Source organism: Podarcis gaigeae (assembly GCF_964106915.1).
Source record: "Podarcis gaigeae genome assembly, chromosome: 15".
Lineage (NCBI taxonomy): Eukaryota > Metazoa > Chordata > Lepidosauria > Squamata > Lacertidae > Podarcis > Podarcis gaigeae.
This window is the reverse complement of record NC_139692.1, coordinates 1,599,096-1,615,766: the sequence shown is the minus strand read 5'-3', so window position 1 is coordinate 1,615,766 and position 16,671 is coordinate 1,599,096. Positions and strand designations below refer to the sequence as shown.

The 16,671-nt window shown below is 47.9% G+C and overlaps 1 protein-coding gene across 3 annotated transcripts in view; it reads right to left on the bottom strand.

Moving 5' to 3' along the window:
- BMP1 (bone morphogenetic protein 1) overlaps window positions 1–16,671 on the bottom strand; it is a 162,226-nt gene that overhangs the window by 18,583 nt on the left and 126,972 nt on the right. For all 3 annotated transcript variants that reach the window (XR_014558116.1, XM_083713470.1, XM_083713471.1), the window contains exons 11-15: window positions 14,971–15,116; window positions 13,013–13,208; window positions 12,051–12,176; window positions 10,875–11,035; window positions 9,686–9,866 (exon numbers count right to left, since the gene is read on the bottom strand). Coding sequence is in view for 2 of the 3 variants with exons in the window: in XM_083713470.1 (XP_083569596.1) it covers window positions 9,686–9,866; window positions 10,875–11,035; window positions 12,051–12,176; window positions 13,013–13,208; window positions 14,971–15,116 (810 nt within the window). In the remaining variant the exon portion in view is untranslated. The remainder of the gene's footprint in view (window positions 1–9,685; window positions 9,867–10,874; window positions 11,036–12,050; window positions 12,177–13,012; window positions 13,209–14,970; window positions 15,117–16,671) is intronic.

Genomic DNA, 16,671 nt, shown 5'->3' with positions numbered 1-16,671 from the left:
CTGGGTTTTATTCTGGGATGGTTCCTGGCTTCTTGATTGCTGGGTGACTCCTGGATAACTTACATGCCTTGATTTTGTTTTTTTAAAAAGTAATTCAAATATACCATACCCCAAAACCAACTCAAATGATTTTTGATCTAGTTGAATGTTCCCCAGCTAACAGCAAGAGAGCACCCTTCACAAACAAAGTGGCCAAGCCCTCTTCTTTAGAAGCTGGGCTCATCTGATATCATACGTGGAGGCTGCAGAATGCCTTGCCCAGAACTGGGGGGGGGGGGTATTTCTAAGGTGGGGTGGCAAACAGGGTGCACTGATGGGGACCGGAATCCAGGAGAGGGAAGAAGGAAGCACAAACCTTTCATTGGCTTTCACCTGACTTTTATAGACGGAGAGTTGGAATGAGACATTTTTTTTTTACCACACCTGACATTTGGTAAACTTCCTTTTATCATTTGGGAGGCACAAAGAAACCAAATGGTTACATACACTCTGTACTAAAAACAAAAAAAAATCCTTCCAGTAGCACCTTAAAGACCAACTAAGTCAGTTCTTGGTATGAGCTTTCGTGTGCATGCACACTTCTTCAGATAACTGGTATCTAAAGATAACTGGTATCTGAAGATATGAAGAAGTGTGCATGCACAGGTATCTGAAGAAGTGTGCATGCACACGAAAGCTCATACCAAGAACTGACTTAGTTGGTCTTTAAGGTGCTACTGGAAGGAATTTTTTTTGTTTTGACTATGGCAGACCAACACGGCTACCTATCTGTAACTGGAACTCTGTACTAAATTACCACTTGGTAAATGTTTGTGTGGCTCTACCCAGATTTAGGGAATAGCACATACATGCACATGGTTAAGCCCATCTTACTTCACACATGACTTAAAGAATACTCATACATCCAACTTCTGTTATAGAGACAAGCACAGTCTTGAAAATAATAATAATAATAATAATAATAATAATAATAATAATAATAATAATTTATTATTTGTACCCCGCCCATCTGGCTGGGTTTCCCCAGCCACTCTGGGCGGCTTCCATAGAAACCAGAAAACACTAAAATATCATACATTAAAAACTTCCCTGAACAGGGCTGCCTTAAGATGTCTTCTGAATGTCAGGTAGTTGTTTATCGTTTTGACATCTGATGGGAGGGCGTTCCACAGGGCGGGTGCCACTACCGAGAAGGCCCTCTGCCTGGTTCCCTGTAGCTTTGCTTCTCGCAATGAGGGAACCGCCAGAAGGCCCTCGGCGCTGAACCTCAGCGTCCGGGCAGAACGATGGGGGTGGAGACGCTCCTTCAGGTATACTGGGCCGAGGCCGTTTAGGGCTTTAAAGGTCAATACCAACACTTTGAATTGTGCTCGGAAACGTACTGGGAGCCAATGTAGGTCTTTCAAGACCAGTGTTATGTGGTCTCGGCGGCCGCCCCCAGTCACCAGTCTAGCTGCCGCATTCTGGATTAGCTGTAGATTCCGAGTCACCTTCAAAGGTAGCCCCACGTAGAGCGCATTGCAGTAGTCCAAGCGGGAGATAACTAGAGCCTGCACCACTCTGGCGAGACAGTCCGCGGGCAGGTAGGGTCTCAGCCTGCGTACCAGGTGGAGTTGGTAGACAGCTGCCCTGGATACAGAATTGACCTGTGCCTCCATGGACAGCTGTGAGTCCAAAATAACACCCAGGCTACGCACCTGGTCCTTCAGGAGCACAGTTACCCTATTCAGGACCAGGGAGTCCTCCACACCAGCCCGCCCCCTGTCCCCCAAAAACAGTACTTCTGTCTTGTCAGGATTCAGCTTCAATCCATTAACCGCCATCCATCCTCCAACCGCCTCCAGGCACTCACACAGGACCTTCACCGCCTTCACTGGTTCTGAGAGGTAGAGCTGGGTATCATCTGCATATTGATGGACACCCAGTCCAAACCCCCTGATGATTTCTCCCAGCGGCTTCATATAGATGTTAAAAAGCATGGGGGAGAGGACAGAACCCTGAGGTACCCCACAAGTGAAGGCCCAAGGGTCTGAACACTCATCCCCCACCACCACTTTCTGAACACGGCCCAGGAGGAAGGAGCGAAACCACTGTATAACAGTGCCCCCAGCTCCCAACCCCTCTAGACGGTCCAGAAGGATGTTATGGTCGATTGTATCAAAGGCCGCTGAGAGATCCAGCAGAACTAGGAAACAACTCTCACCTTTGTCCCTAGCTCGCCGGAGATCATCAACCAGTGCGACCAAGGCAGTTTCAGTCCCATGATGAGGCCTGAATCCCGACTGGAAGGGATCCAAATGGTCCGCATCCTCCAGGCGTGCCTGGAGTTGTTTAGCAACCACACGCTCAATCACCTTGCCCAAGAATGGAAGATTTGAGACTGGGCGATAGTTGGCCATACTGGCCGGGTCTAAAGATGGTTTTTTAAGAAGCGGTTTAACGACCGCCTCTTTCAGCGGATCTGGGAATGTTCCCTCACAGAGGGAAGCATTCACCACCCCGCAGAGCCCATCGCCCAGCCCTTCCCGGCTTGCTTTTATTAGCCAGGATGGGCAAGGATCAAGGAGACAGGTGGTTGGTTTCATGCGTCCAAGCAGCCTGTCCACATCCTCGGGGGTAACGGATTGAAATTGATTCCATGCAACTTGACCAGACATGGCTCTAGCACTCTCCTGCCCCAGCCCTGCTCCCACGGTGGTGTCTAGCTCCTTCTGAATATGAGCGATTTTATCTGCAAAAAACTTTGCAAAATCGTTGCAGGAGATCTTGGGGTCTTTACAAGGCCCCGGTGGTAAAGGTGGTTCCGTTAAATTGCGGACCACCTGAAAGAGTCTCCTGCTACTATTTTCTGCAGATGCAATAGAGGCGATGAAGAAAGTCTTCTTCGCCGTCGCTATCGCCACTTGGTAGGCTCGACGTTGAGCTCTAACCTGTGTCCGGTTAGATTCGGAGTGAGTTTTCTGCCACCGACGCTCTAGCCGTCTCAGCGATTGTTTCATCGCCCTCAGCTCCGAAGAAAACCACGGGGCTGTCCGGGCTCCATGCAATCAGAGAGGGCACTTCGGAGCCAGACAGTCAATAGCCCTGGTTAACTCCGCATTCCAGCGGGCCACCAGGGAATCAGCTGAAAGGCCATCAACATGGGATAAAGCATCCCCTACCACTCTCTGGAAACCATTTGGATCCATTAAGTGGCGGGGGCGGACCATCCGAATTGGTCCCACCTCCCTGCAGAGGGGAAGGGTCGCGGAGAAGTCCAGTTGCACCAGGAAGTGATCTGACCATGGCACTTCTTTGGTTTCACTTTTACTTAGTGTCAGATCACCCACGTCACTAGAGGTGAATACCAGGTCTAAGGCATGTCCATGACTATGAGTTGGGCCCAACTTATTCAGGGACAGCCCCATGGAGGCCATGCTTTCCACGAAGTCCCGAGCGGCCCCTTGTAAGGTCGTGTCGGCATGGATGTTAAAATCCCCTAGGACAACCAAGCTAGGTGTCTCCAGGAGAACATCCGCCACGACCTGAAGCAGCTCGGACAGGGAATCCTTGGTGCAGCGGGGAGGTCGGTACACCAAAAGGAATCCTGTACTGCCCCTATTGCCCAACTTCCAGAACATGCACTCAGAAAACTGGGTCTTCCCAGTAGGACGCCTGATGCAAACTAATGACTTCCTAAAAATCACTGCAACCCCCCCTCCCCGCCCACATGACCTGGGTTGCTGTGCATAAGAGAAACCCGGCGGGCAAGCGGCAGCAAGGACAGACCCATCTGCTTCCTCCAACCAGGTCTCTGTCACACATGCCAGGTCAAATCCTCCATCCACAATCAGGTCGGGGATGGCAGTGGTTTTATTCATCATTGACCTGGCATTACACAGCAACACCTTCAGGTCATGTGGGTTTCCCCTGTTGATTCCAGTATCCATCCGGTCAAGGCCAGACCCGGAGGCAGGGATAGTCTTCAAACAACGACTAAACCTGCCTCCTCGGTAATGACATGGTCTGGTCTTAGCGTAACTCCGCCTCCTGCCCATGATCACCGAGATCGGATGTCCCAGTGCTTCCGCCCCTGTGGAACTTGTCCCAGCCATCGTGTTGGCTGGGGCCCCACTCCCAGGCAGCCCTGATCCCGCCCCTTAAAAACAAAATACAAACTATACAGAACCAATAAAACAACAGAAAACAAAAACAGAACAATTATACTAAAATTAATCCCCAACCAAATATCCATCCCACCCACCCACCCCCAACAGAGGGAAAAAGGAAAAAGAGAAATACAAATTTAAATTGCCACCGACTGCTTGAGGACATTTTAAAACACATTAACCACTTGGAACAGGGAAGCAATTGCAGAACACTTCACAGCTTCCCCAAAGTTTGTTCCAAGTAAGGGCCTTGGCCACGCCCCCTGGGCCAGTTGGAAAAAGCCCTGGAAGGGAGCAGGCCCTGCAGTCCTCACCCAGCCGATGGTCCGAGGCCTCACTGCAGCAGGAGTCCCTTTATAGCTGGGAGAGAGGGCTTGGGCCACGCCCCCTGGGCCAGTTGGAAAGGATTGCTCCCCAGAACCAAATCCTTTGCAGCAAATAACCAGGTACCTGGGTACTGGCATAAGGATGCAGAAGCAAACCCTTCAGAATCAACCACCCTTAAGGGTTTCACAGAAGAACAAAAGCTGCAGATATCCTCAAAGGTTTATCCAGGAATTAAACAATGATAATTTAATAAGATAATTTAAACTGATGAAGTTATTGCCTAGACTTTGATCCCACCCAAAGGCTTATCAGGTGATGTGGAGAGGCCTTGTAGCCCTGACTGGGAGCATCATTCCAAAGCCTTGGGAAGAAATCTCTCATAGCCCTGCTGGCTGAGACCTTGTTGGCCAAAGACTCCAGAACTGAACCTGGGACTTCCTGCATGCAAAACAGGTTGTCTCCCATGGCGGGGGCGGGGGGGGGGGAGAGTGCATTGGTCCATCTGCATACATAGAGGCCTTTAATAAGCCCTTGAGAGTTTCTGCAGCGTTTGTTTCCCTGCCATTTCTTTCCTGTGACATTGCTGAAGCTTTTGCTGATTATGCCAGCTGGGGCAGCCTGCTTTTGAAAGTGTCAAGATAAAAGTTGCTCAGAAACCAGAGATTATTTTGTCGCACTCACATGAAAGTAACAAGACAACATGGAACACAAGACAACATAAGCAGGTAATGGTTTCCCAACATCCTCTGCCTTCTCTGAGCCAGCAGAGGTCTGGCTACATTCTCCTCTAGAATCTCTGTGTGTATTGGGGGGGGGGGGGTCTTGCCCCATCTTATATGCTGCATACATTAGACAGATCATTCCTGCAAAAAGGCAAACAATCTTCAGGATGGATTGACAACAATGCGTAACTAGTCCAGAAAAAGGGGTGTCGGCTCCCCACTGCCTATCCTATATCAGGGTTTGTCAAAGCAAGTGGAGAAACAGAGAAGCTGCCATCAAGCAGAGCAAAAGCCACGTTGCCTTGGGATGTGGTCAGAAGAAGGGCGTGCAACCCCACAGCCAAGTGTGTCATAGCTGAGAGTGGAGTTGGTAAAAGGTCAAGCAGAGCACAGTGTGCGGAGCACACAGACAGCATAGGACAGGCAGGAAAAGCAGAGTTCATACGCCTGGTGAGTGTTAAAATTGAAAAGAGCAATGCTAGAGGATGCAGTGCCTTAAAGAAGGCAAGTTGGCTGAATGTGAAAATGGAAAGCTCTGTCTGTCATTCAAGAAATGACCAACTTTGGATTTGGCTCCAGGTCAATGCTGAAATGAAGAGCAGCATTTAGGTCAGGGCTTCCCAGTGTGGAATTTGTGCCTTCTAGGGATCAGGAGAGTACAAGCTGGAGAAGGGCACCAGATGGAACCCGATGGATGTGGCAGATTAAGGGCTTTCCTACACTTCTTCACTTTTCTACACCCAGATGGAGCAAACGGCAGCTCAGGTTTCCTCAGGAATGATTTCTGCTCGGATTTAGAGCTAAAGAGCAGCTTTTCCCTGGGAAAGGGCAGGTGAAGGGAAAACTGCTTGGACCCGAGCTTTCTCAGCATTGGACAAGTGGAAGCAGGGACGAGCCCTAAGACGCCCAAGCAGTTCCTGGCTTTGTGGGACGTGCGCAGCAAGGGAAGCCAACTGGGTTTCCAGTGAGAAATGGTGCTAGAATGATCCTGAGGGGACCGACGAAGAGCTTGGCCACAAACCATAACAAAGCTGTGATCGAGAGAGGCTTGGCCTTGACTGCAGTTGCAGCAGACAACCAGCTCTTTCCCCAGCATGCATATTTAAGACGTATGTATGTAAAATCAGGTAGAACAATACCAGCTTCTGTAAGGTCAGGGCAGCTGGCCATCTGCATCTGGCAAAGCTTCTTGCTGGCTGCACTTCTCTCTCACACGCTTCATAGGAAGGCAGTTGCACTGGGTTGTATTCAGTGCTAGCCCTGCTCAGCACAGACCCATGGAAGTTAATGGACATGACTAACTTAGATTAATTAATGGCAATGGGTCTGCTCTGAGCAGAATAAGCACTGAATATGGTCCTGTCAGACTTATCTCAAAGTCACTCTGTTCAGGATTAGGATACTGAACTCACATCTGACTGTTCCCATTTTACATAGACTGGCATCATACATCTAGTTATACTCACATCCCTAGAATCAGATTGCCCCTATGGAATCTATGGGAATTTTAAAAAGCTCAGCTGAGCACAACTGTAGCTACTGCTTGCATCTCCCATTAACTAGCATCCCAGATAGCTAACAAGGAGGGCTCACGATAAATGCTTAGAAAGGGAAACAGATGCCTAAATTATGTCATCTGAAGTGGCTCTTTAATCTGATGTAATTAAGTGCACATCAGATAGCCAGAAGTCAATTTTAGCAAAAACAATGCAATTTAGTAAGAAACACTTGACTCCAAATAAGAAAACATATCTGAAGAATAACTGTCAGAAGCTGCAGACTGACAACAAAGCAACTATCACCAATAAATCTCTCCCTCACCACCAATTCCTTTTCAAGGCAATGTTTTCCTCAAAACACTGTGCCAGAGTTTGTCAGTCATAAAGTCCTGCAAATGGCTTAGTTTCTGTACCTGACAAATGCATTTTGTTTGAGAAGCAGAATATCCTAAATGTCCTTGCTAGTTGCAGACTGTATAAAGATGAGCAAAAATATAGACAGGGACATAAATTCAGCAGTGGTTCAAGTATCGTGAGAAAATTAGGGCTTTTTTAACCAAATTCCATTTTGGAGGCTACATCTGTTTCAAGATAATTTTTATTAAATACCAGCATAAAAGGCAATATCTGAGTTAAGGGGACTTTACAAAAGGGCTGCACTTGGCAGTATCAAGGTATTCCCTCAACTTCTCCCCCCCCCCCCCAACTCTGCTCTTTTCCTGCTTTATACTGTAATTTAACCACCTTGAAAGGGCTTTCACAGATAAAGGCAGCAAGTGGTGTTATTTAATACACGTTAGCTCAGTCTTTGTAGCAACATATGATGTCAATGGGCCATCCATAGGATTGAGGCAAAGGCTAATTGTGTTCAGGCCAAGACAAAAAACACATTTTCACACACATGAGAAAACATCTGGATGGGCTTTTCAAAAGCCAAACTACGTGTGATGTTAAATGCATCTTTGTGTCCAAGGCGCTGTATTTTACAAATTCAATTTGCATTGGGCACATGGGGGGGGGGGCTGATAAATTAAGGGGCTAAGAGCAGGCATGGAGGGGGAGTTTAACTGCTTCCTCCCCTGTTGTGGACCTGAAGAAAATTCTTCCTCTGAACCTGCTATTTGCACCAGCAGAAAATCCCCCATCAGCACCACAAAGGGAGTTTCCTGCAAAGCAAATTCTGCTGAACTTCCATTCATGTCAATGGGGACTGAGATGTATGGTCCCAGCAGTTTAATGTGAGATGACACAGGCTGGGATCGTGTGGGTGCTTGATTACGCTTGGTATGAATGAGGAGCAATTAAGAAAGGAAAGAGCCCGACCACAGTGGTGGCCTCTCCTCTGCATGTAACCATTATAGAAAGACTAGCACAAGAAGCCTCAATGAGGCCGAACGAGAGCAGGTAGGTGCAGGATGCAGGAGAACATGAGCCCAGCCTGCTCTCGGTGGCAAGTCTTCTTTAGGTCTGCCCCAAGTGTGAAGGAAACTACAGGTGTGCTGGCAATTATAACCCTCTTCAGGTATTATACGCACATGGAATATGCACGCAGGAAAGAGCACTCCAACCTCCACACTCCCCCCCCCAATCCGGTCACCTCCATGAGTTAGGTGGGTCATTTGGCAGGGGTGCTCCAGTTATGGGATGCCCAGAGCCTACATGAATAACCTTTCTGCATTGGGCGAAGACCTTTTCATTCATTCTCCCAGACCTTTTAGAACTATGTTTCCCCCCATGGAACAGATTACTTCTGCATCTGGATTTAAAATGCTGTTGTGTTGCTTGTGCTGGTTTTCAGGCTGAAGTCTGAAGTGATGGCTTTCAATGTTTTCAATGTATATTGCCTGACTCTGTGTGAACTGCCCCAGGGGACATTGTTGATTTGGCAGTCAGCAGATGTTTTAAAGGAAGAACTAAATAGGCTCCTGCATGATGTAGAACCATAGACAATCAGGATTCCACACCATTTGGGAGCCTAAATGAGCACAGGATGCCCTCCCCATAGATGGGTGATAGAGGGGCAGATCCCATGCATGCATCCCCACTCACACGCTCTAATTCCTTGTGGCTAGAAGGTCTGAGAAGAGGTTACACCACTGGGGCTGCATGAAAAATGGGTGTCTTAATGGCCCTTCAGCAGAGGAACATGAATTCAGCAATTTTGCTTTCTCTTGCTCTGAAGGGAGCTTCTGACAACAAGATTCCTGCAAGAATCAATCTCCTCTGTAAAGAGGAGCAGAAATCATGGCTACTGTTAGACACAGGAGACATGGCTCCATAGTCAAACAGACTCACCTGCTGCACAGGACAAGAGAATAGCACCTCACATGACGCTAACAGGGCTTCAGCAACCATGGGTGCCTACGGAAACCAGTAGACCTTTTAATTACTGGGAGTATAGCAGTCATGGTATTCTGACTGACAACTTACTGGGTATGTTAACTCCCTCCTAATTCAATGCTCTGGAAGTATACAAGCAAAGAAGAGGAATAGCACCATCTGGCCATGTCTACGCAGTGCCCAAGAGAGAAGGAAAAAAAGGAATCAGGATGGTTAGGTAAGACTCATGTTTGTGTGCCTGAAAAGAAGTTGAATACCTCACCTTGTAGACAGAATACTTTGCTGGTTTAAAATACAGATTTGTGAAATGTGGAGTTCTTAAGGGACTCAGTATGCATTGGGGGCGGGTCATCCTATCCTCAGCTGGTGCAAAGTGGAACATTAAGTCTCCTAGGACCAAGGAAGATTCACACCCATTTCAAGAGTGGGGGGTGAACACTATTCCTGGTGAGTTCCTTCCGGGGGGGGGGGGTCTGCCAACAGAGCTAAGTGCAGAGCAATCCTTTAAAGAACCCCAGAGTGCTCCTGTGGGGAGAGATCAGGGACTGCACCCTCTAAGCACATGTAAGTGTATAAAAGGGGTTAGTTGCTGGAATGAGGGGAAGCAGCCAAAATATATCCATGCCTTGGGTGAACCAAGCGGCTCTACCTGAGAAGAAATGAGCTTTGAAACCCTTCTTGGAGACAGTGTTGTCGGACTTGAACTCAATGCGCATGTTGTTGTACTGGGAGGTGATCACATCAGGCTTTTCCGCCCCACAAAACTTGCCGTGTAGTTTGGCCTCAGAAGTGAGGCCGCTGCGCACTTCTACAAAGTCATACTTGCAGACCTGCGGGAAAGGCAGAAACAGGTGATTCCCTAGAGTTACGGAAGGTGGGCCAGAGGCCAGAGGCCAGAGGAAAGAGTCTGCGGATCTTCTATGCAGCCCTCAGTATTTTGACACCTGAGGTTAAAATATGCTCCCTCCAGCCCCAAGCACAGAAAGACAGCCTTTGATGTCCGTGCACCATCTTCCCTTGGTACAGGGATGTTTTACATTGTTTAGGGGTGGAAGGATGAGAAGGGCTCCCCCCTTGTGCATTTATACCTGTAGAGAACAAAAGGACACAACAATATTTTCTTAATAAGAATCTAAGAAGACCCCTGGCTGCATCCAGGTCAGAATCCTGTTTTCCACTGATAGCTAGATTCTTCTGGGCAGCTCACCAACAGGGCATGAGGACAGCAGACCTTCCATGCGATTGCACCCCCGGCAGTTGACATTCTGTGTTTCCTTTCTCTGAACAAGGAGGTTCACCTAACCATTATGGCTGATAGCCCCCGAAGACCTTTCCTCCTCCATAAACTCCTCTAATCCTCTTTCAAATCCATCTAACACAGCAGCCACAACTCCAGGCAGTAAAGTCTATTTACTTATGTGTTTTCGGAATAATATTTTGTCGGTACTGATTCTAGTGTCAATCAGTTTCACTGGGTGACCCTGAGTTCTATTATTAGGGGACAGGGAGAAATGTTTCTCTCTATCCACATTCTGCCCTTCCCCCTTCCCCCCTGCCACTCATTCCTTCTCAATACCTCCCCTGAAATACTAACTCAGGTACCAACTGCACCATGGATCAGGGCCTTTTGGGTGGCTGCTCCAAGGTTGCAGAATAATTTTCCGGGGGGGGGGTGTGTCAGAATACACCTCACCTCTGACCCTCAGAAAGCGGCGTAGAGGCCAAGACACTCTTCACTTCCCAATCCCAGGGGATGCAAGGTAGCTGGATACCCTCCTAAGGGGTGTGACACTCCAAAGGATTAGTGAAGGAAGTTCTGCTTAAAGCCAGGCACTCACATCATTGCCCTCTGTCTCAAAGAAGTCAAACTGCAAGGATATACGGTACTGGGTGGGTGCCACCAGCTGCCAGATGCAGTTCTTGTTGGGCGGGTATTCCTTTGGCCATCCAGGGCTTGTGATGGAGCCATTAAGTTTGGTGAGGAATCCGCCACAGGCAGCTGCAAGACAGAAAACCCAACAGGTCAATCATGATGGGCATATGGCTCTCACATCCCAAGCTATCAGCCCGTGGGCACTGTGTGGAACTCTGTTGTGCTACAAAGGGTGTGCAATCAACCTCCTGCCTTAATCGATTTGGGACCTACGGTACCGTATTTTTCACCCTATAGGACTCACCGGCCCATAGGACGCACCTAGTTTTTTTGGGGGGGGGAATAAAGGAAACATTTTTTATTTCCCCCCCCCCCCAGCCACGGATATCTGCCCGAAGCGTGGGGCGCTCTGCTTCGGCATGCCCTGCGCTCTGGGCAAGCAGGCTGCTATCCCCACAGGCTCCACAGGCTTGCTGATAGCTTCCTGAAGCCTGGAGAGTGAGAGGAGTCGGTGCGCACTTACCCCTCTCGCTCTCCAGGCTTCAGCGAAAGCCTGCATTCGCCCCATAGGACGCACACAGATTTCCCCTTTATTTTTGGAGGGGGGAAAGTGTGTCCTATAGGGCGAAAAATATGGTATATATATATTTAAGGACTGCCTTCTTTCATATGGGATCTTGCAATTGTTCTGTCCAACATCTGAAGCCTCCTCTGAATGCCATTCTAATATGAAGTTTGCAGGTCATCTGCTAGGAGCACAGTTCACTGGGTAGTGGCATTGACTCTGTGAAATTCACTCCCTGCAGAAGTTATGCCAGTTCCCAACACTTTACTCCTTAGCTAGGGCCTGGCTGTTTCAGAAGGCTGTTGGCCAGCATGAATTATTTTTACACTTCTAAGTAACCAACACAATAAGGGCTAATATTGAACAGCCAGTTGCTGCTGTTTGGGGCTACGATAAGATAAGTGGTTTTTATTGTTTTAATTCAGTAGTTACTTTGGCTGTTTGTAAGTCATTTTCATGTTAAAGAGAAGCAGTGTATAAATTCTTCAATAAAATGATTTCCGCCGTGCCCTCGTAGCATCAACTAGGAAAAGGAGGCCATCTGTGGCGGAGAGGTCCCACTCCTCTGATACTCACCCTCACACCTGCGCTTGTCTGGTGCCAACTCATAGCCAGGGTCACAGGCGCACTTGTAGCTGCCCAGAGTGTTGACACAGCGCTGCTCACAGCCTCCATTGTTGGGTCTGGAGCACTCGTCCACTTCTAGGGAGACAACAGCAGAGAAGTCCCAGGGTGCTGGGTGTCTATTTGGTGCCCACTTTGGGGTCAAAGAACCTAACAACTGTAGGGTTGGAAGGGACCCAGAGTGTCACCTAGTCCAACCCCCTGCACTGCATCTCTCCATCTAATTCTGTTCCTCTGTTAAACTCCTTGCATCTTTTTCATATTGTGCCCTCAAAGAGGTAGCTATCAAGACGAGAGAGAGAGAGAGAGAGAGAGAGAGAGAACTAAACTAGCAGTCCTGCAAAGAAGAAAGGAAGGAAGATGAGAAGTCTTGGTAGTCTTTTGATTTAATATGGGATTTTAAAATGCTTTACATAAATACATACAAAAAATTGTCTGTGGAGGCAGGAAAGTAACAGCTTCTGGAAGTCAGAGGATGCTGGTTTCCTCAGCTCAGCAAAATACACATTTTCCTGTGCGAAGCCTGCCTCCTCGTTGCCAGAACAGGAACACACCAGCCACATGGAATGCCTTCCCAGCCGGGTGCCCTTCAGATGTGGGGCTAATGCAAGTTGCACTCCAAAACATCCAGAAGGCACCAGGGGGGAGGGAGGCTATGTAATACGTTGGTTGCAGCATGTGAGCGGGCGTGAATCTTCAGGAGCACTTTGCTTTAAGATCAAGATCTCAGATCAGAGGGCTGAACAAGCTGATCCTTTAGATCCAAATGAGCACATAGAAAGTGGCATCGTTATGTGCCTTTTTTCAGCTGAATAAGCACAGATGCTCAGCCCATAGAAATCTGCTCCCCATCCCACAGAAAACTGATGCTGATGTACAACACCATGGCTTCCTAGGGGAAGGACCGGGGGTACCTTTGAAGAAACTGACAGCAAAGCCAGCCTTGTTGATGGACCCATCTGACACAAACTTCATCCACAACTTGTTGGAGGTGCTCTTAATGTCATCGGGCTTATCGTAACCGCAGTACCTCCCTATCAGATTGCCTGTCTCTGTGTTACCGTCCCGGATCTCCAGGTAGTCGTAAGCACAGCTATCATGGCGCTCAATCTGCGGGAATGAGGGGGAAATGCAGGATTAGGGAACATTTCATGCAGTCTTAGCCAGGATACACAGGGCATGGGGCTGCCAGAGTTGACTCTTGCAGGTCATCTCAGTCACAAGCGGTGGTGGTGGGCAGATCCACAAGCCCTCCAGAAAGAATAACAGATTCCCAAACTCAGAAGGGACACTTGCTCTCCCTCATGGCGCAAAGGTCCACTTCAAACAACCCACCTTGACAGCCTTACTCATTCTTCCACCGTCACTGGATCCTGTCTTACTCTATCCCTGCTACTCATTGGACTCAGCTATACAGCTGCAAATAAAATGCTTTAAGTGTATTATACAAATGTGACCACTAGATGGCGATGGTGAGCTATGGCAAATTCAATATTTCCCCCCCAAAAAAGTTGTTTAATAAAGCATTTTCACAGTGTTTTTTATATGTATGTAGATTCCACCATTGCCCATCCTTCCTGCCCTGCTTCTCTGCTTGTCCAGCCTAATGTAGATTTTAAGTCCTGAGGGTGCAGGCTGCCCTTCTCTTGCTCCACACGCCTTCTATGCTGCTGCCATGAGGTAAGAAGTAACAATAATGAGTAACTGTGAGTGAGCAAGTAAGTCGTCGGTGGGTAGAATGCCTAGGTTGCCATGTCTAGACCCAGAAGGGATAAGGATTCCATGATATGCTACTTTTATGTGTGTAGGGCATTTGAAAAATAAATAAATAGACAAACAGTGAAACATGTGACCCACCCCACCTTCCAGTCTTGAGAGGTACAGTCCCATGTGCTTTTTGTGACTGTGCAAATAAGCTCTGAGTGGGCCCAAGCTGGGAATGTGACAGGAATGAGGTTTTGGTTTTCTGGATCCTAGCCTGTTGACTTGACTCATGTTGCTTTCAAATGTGGATGGAACTCAGGCACTGAGATCCTAGAAAAGGCTAAAGCAGGGGTCCCTAAACGCGGTAACTTTGCTGACCCCTGCGCTAAAGGCTGTAGTAGACATGGCATCAAAGTTGTCTTGGCACTTAAAGGAAAAGGTACCCCTGCCCGTACAGGCCAGTCGTGTCCGACTCTAGGGTTGTGCGCTCATCTCACTTAAGAGGCCGGGAGCCAGCGCTGTCCGGAGACACTTCCAGGTCATGTTGCCAGAGTGACGAAGCTGCTCTGGTGAGCCAGCACCAGCGCAGCACACGGAAACGCCATTTGTTTACCTTCCCGCTATAAAGCGGTACCTATTTATCTACTTGCACTTAGGGGTGCTTTCGAACTGCTAGGTGGGCAGGAGCTGGGACCGAAAGACGGGAGCTCACCCCGCCGTGGGGATTCGAACTGCCGACCATACGATCGGCAAGTCCTAGGCACTGAGGTTTTACCCACAGCGCCACACTTAACATGCACTTAACATGCACATAATTTAAAAAAATGCAAATAGCAGCTTGGGGGGGGGAGGCTGATTAAAGGGAACCATTTTCATCAGGACCACAACAGTAGAAGACAGGGTGAAATTTTCTTTCCCTACCTGCAGGCAACTATGATCATTATCGCACATACACCCCAGCAGACGCTATCTGCATTTTTAAAAACATGCATATGAAACAAACAAACAAGCAAGCAAACACACACACACACACACACACACACACACACTGAGAGTCTTGGGGAATGGGAGAACTGCAGGTCCTTTTTTATGGTACAATATAGCACTGGTGATCTACTGGGAAGGCAACCCAGATGTTGGTAGTTGCTTGTGGCAATGCCTTTGGTACCTCAAATGACAGGAAAGAAAGCCCCACGTGGTATCCTTCAGAGACGATAATCTTCCAAACACACAATTTATTGGGCCGGTAGTCATCAGGATAGTTGGGAGACTGGATGTGCCCACTGTCTTTCTTCACATCTCCCCCACAGATGGCTGGAAGTAGAACATGAAGGTATGAGAAATGCATCCCATTTCTTGGAAAGGGAACCTCTGGGAATGACGCTCCAGAGCAAGAAGCTCACCACCAGCTAATGCAGGGAAAGCTCACCTGGCTGCCTTTAATGCAACAAAAGAAATTTCCCCTATGAATGCCACACAGAGACCAACCAAAAGTTGAGTTGGGGAGATGGACTGTGCAAGCTGCTTTCCTTGGTGGGTAGAAAACTTGACAAGATTTATTTAAATCTGAGGTCCCCGATATGGGGCACCCAGGAACTGCACTTGGTTCCTGTTCCTCCTGATTTTTAAATTCAAACCTTAAAAAAAAAAAAGAGTAATGCAGGACTGGTTGGAAAGTAAAGCGTAGGCCTCCAGCCCCACAGCCTCCTCTCTCCCTTTCCCAGACTGGCTCTTGGCCCTGTGCTTTGTCTAACAACCTCCCACTGAAACCCACCAGAATGACCAAAGGGAGCCTCCTGCTGCCGGGTGGGTTTGGGGGACAGGGAGGCAAGGGGCAGCTGCCTTTACTCTTTTTCTTTTTTGGCTATGTGAGAGAGATTTTACTGCCTTCTTGTGTTTGGTGGGAGATGTCTTGTTGGTTTTCCTCCTTCTTTTTTAGGTGTGGATATGTACTTTGCCCACCTGATTTTGTGTGTTTTGCCTACTTCTTTTTGTTTTGCTGATTTTTTTGAGTTGTGCAGTCTTTTTGTTTATTGCTAAATCACAAAATATATCAAAATGGTTTACATTAAAAAGATAAAAAGCATACAATAAAAGCATAAAAGAAAACAATTTAAAAGCAATTCTGGGCTGCATCAATAGAAGTATTGCATCTAGATCAAGGGAAGTAATAGTGCCACTGTATTCTGCTCTGGTCAGACCTCACCTGGAGTACTATGTCCAGTTCTGGGCACCACAGTTCAAGAAGGACACTGACAAACTGGAAGGTGTCCAGAGGAGGGCAACCAAAATGGTCAAAGGCCTGGAAACGATGCCTTATGAGGAACGGCTAAGGGAGCTGGGCATGTTTAGCCTGGAGAAGAGGAGGTTAAGGGGTGATATGATAGCCATGTTCAAATATATAAAAGGATGTCACATAGAGGAGGGAGAAAGGTTGTTTTCTGCTGCTCCAGAGAAGCGGACACGGAGCAATGGATCCAAACTACAAGAAAGAAGATTCCACCTAAACATTAGGGAGAACTTCCTGACAGTAAGAGCTGTTCGACAGTGGAATTTGCTGCCAAGGAGTGTGGTGGAGTCTCTTTCTTTGGAGGTCTTTAAGCAGAGGCTTGACAACCATATGTCAGGAGTGCTCTGATGGTGTTTCCTGCTTGGCAGGGGGTTGGACTCGATGGCCCTTGTGGTCTCTTCCAACTCTATGATTCTATGAAAAGCAAAAAAGCTAAAAGCAAGTATCAACATATCGTTCTGGGATGGGTATTCTTGCTTGCATAGACTTGGAGGAATAAAGAAGTTTTCACAGGTCTTTAGAAGTTGGCACAGAAGTCACCCGCTTTCATGTGGTTTGTGTGTGTGTGTCTGTTTTGCT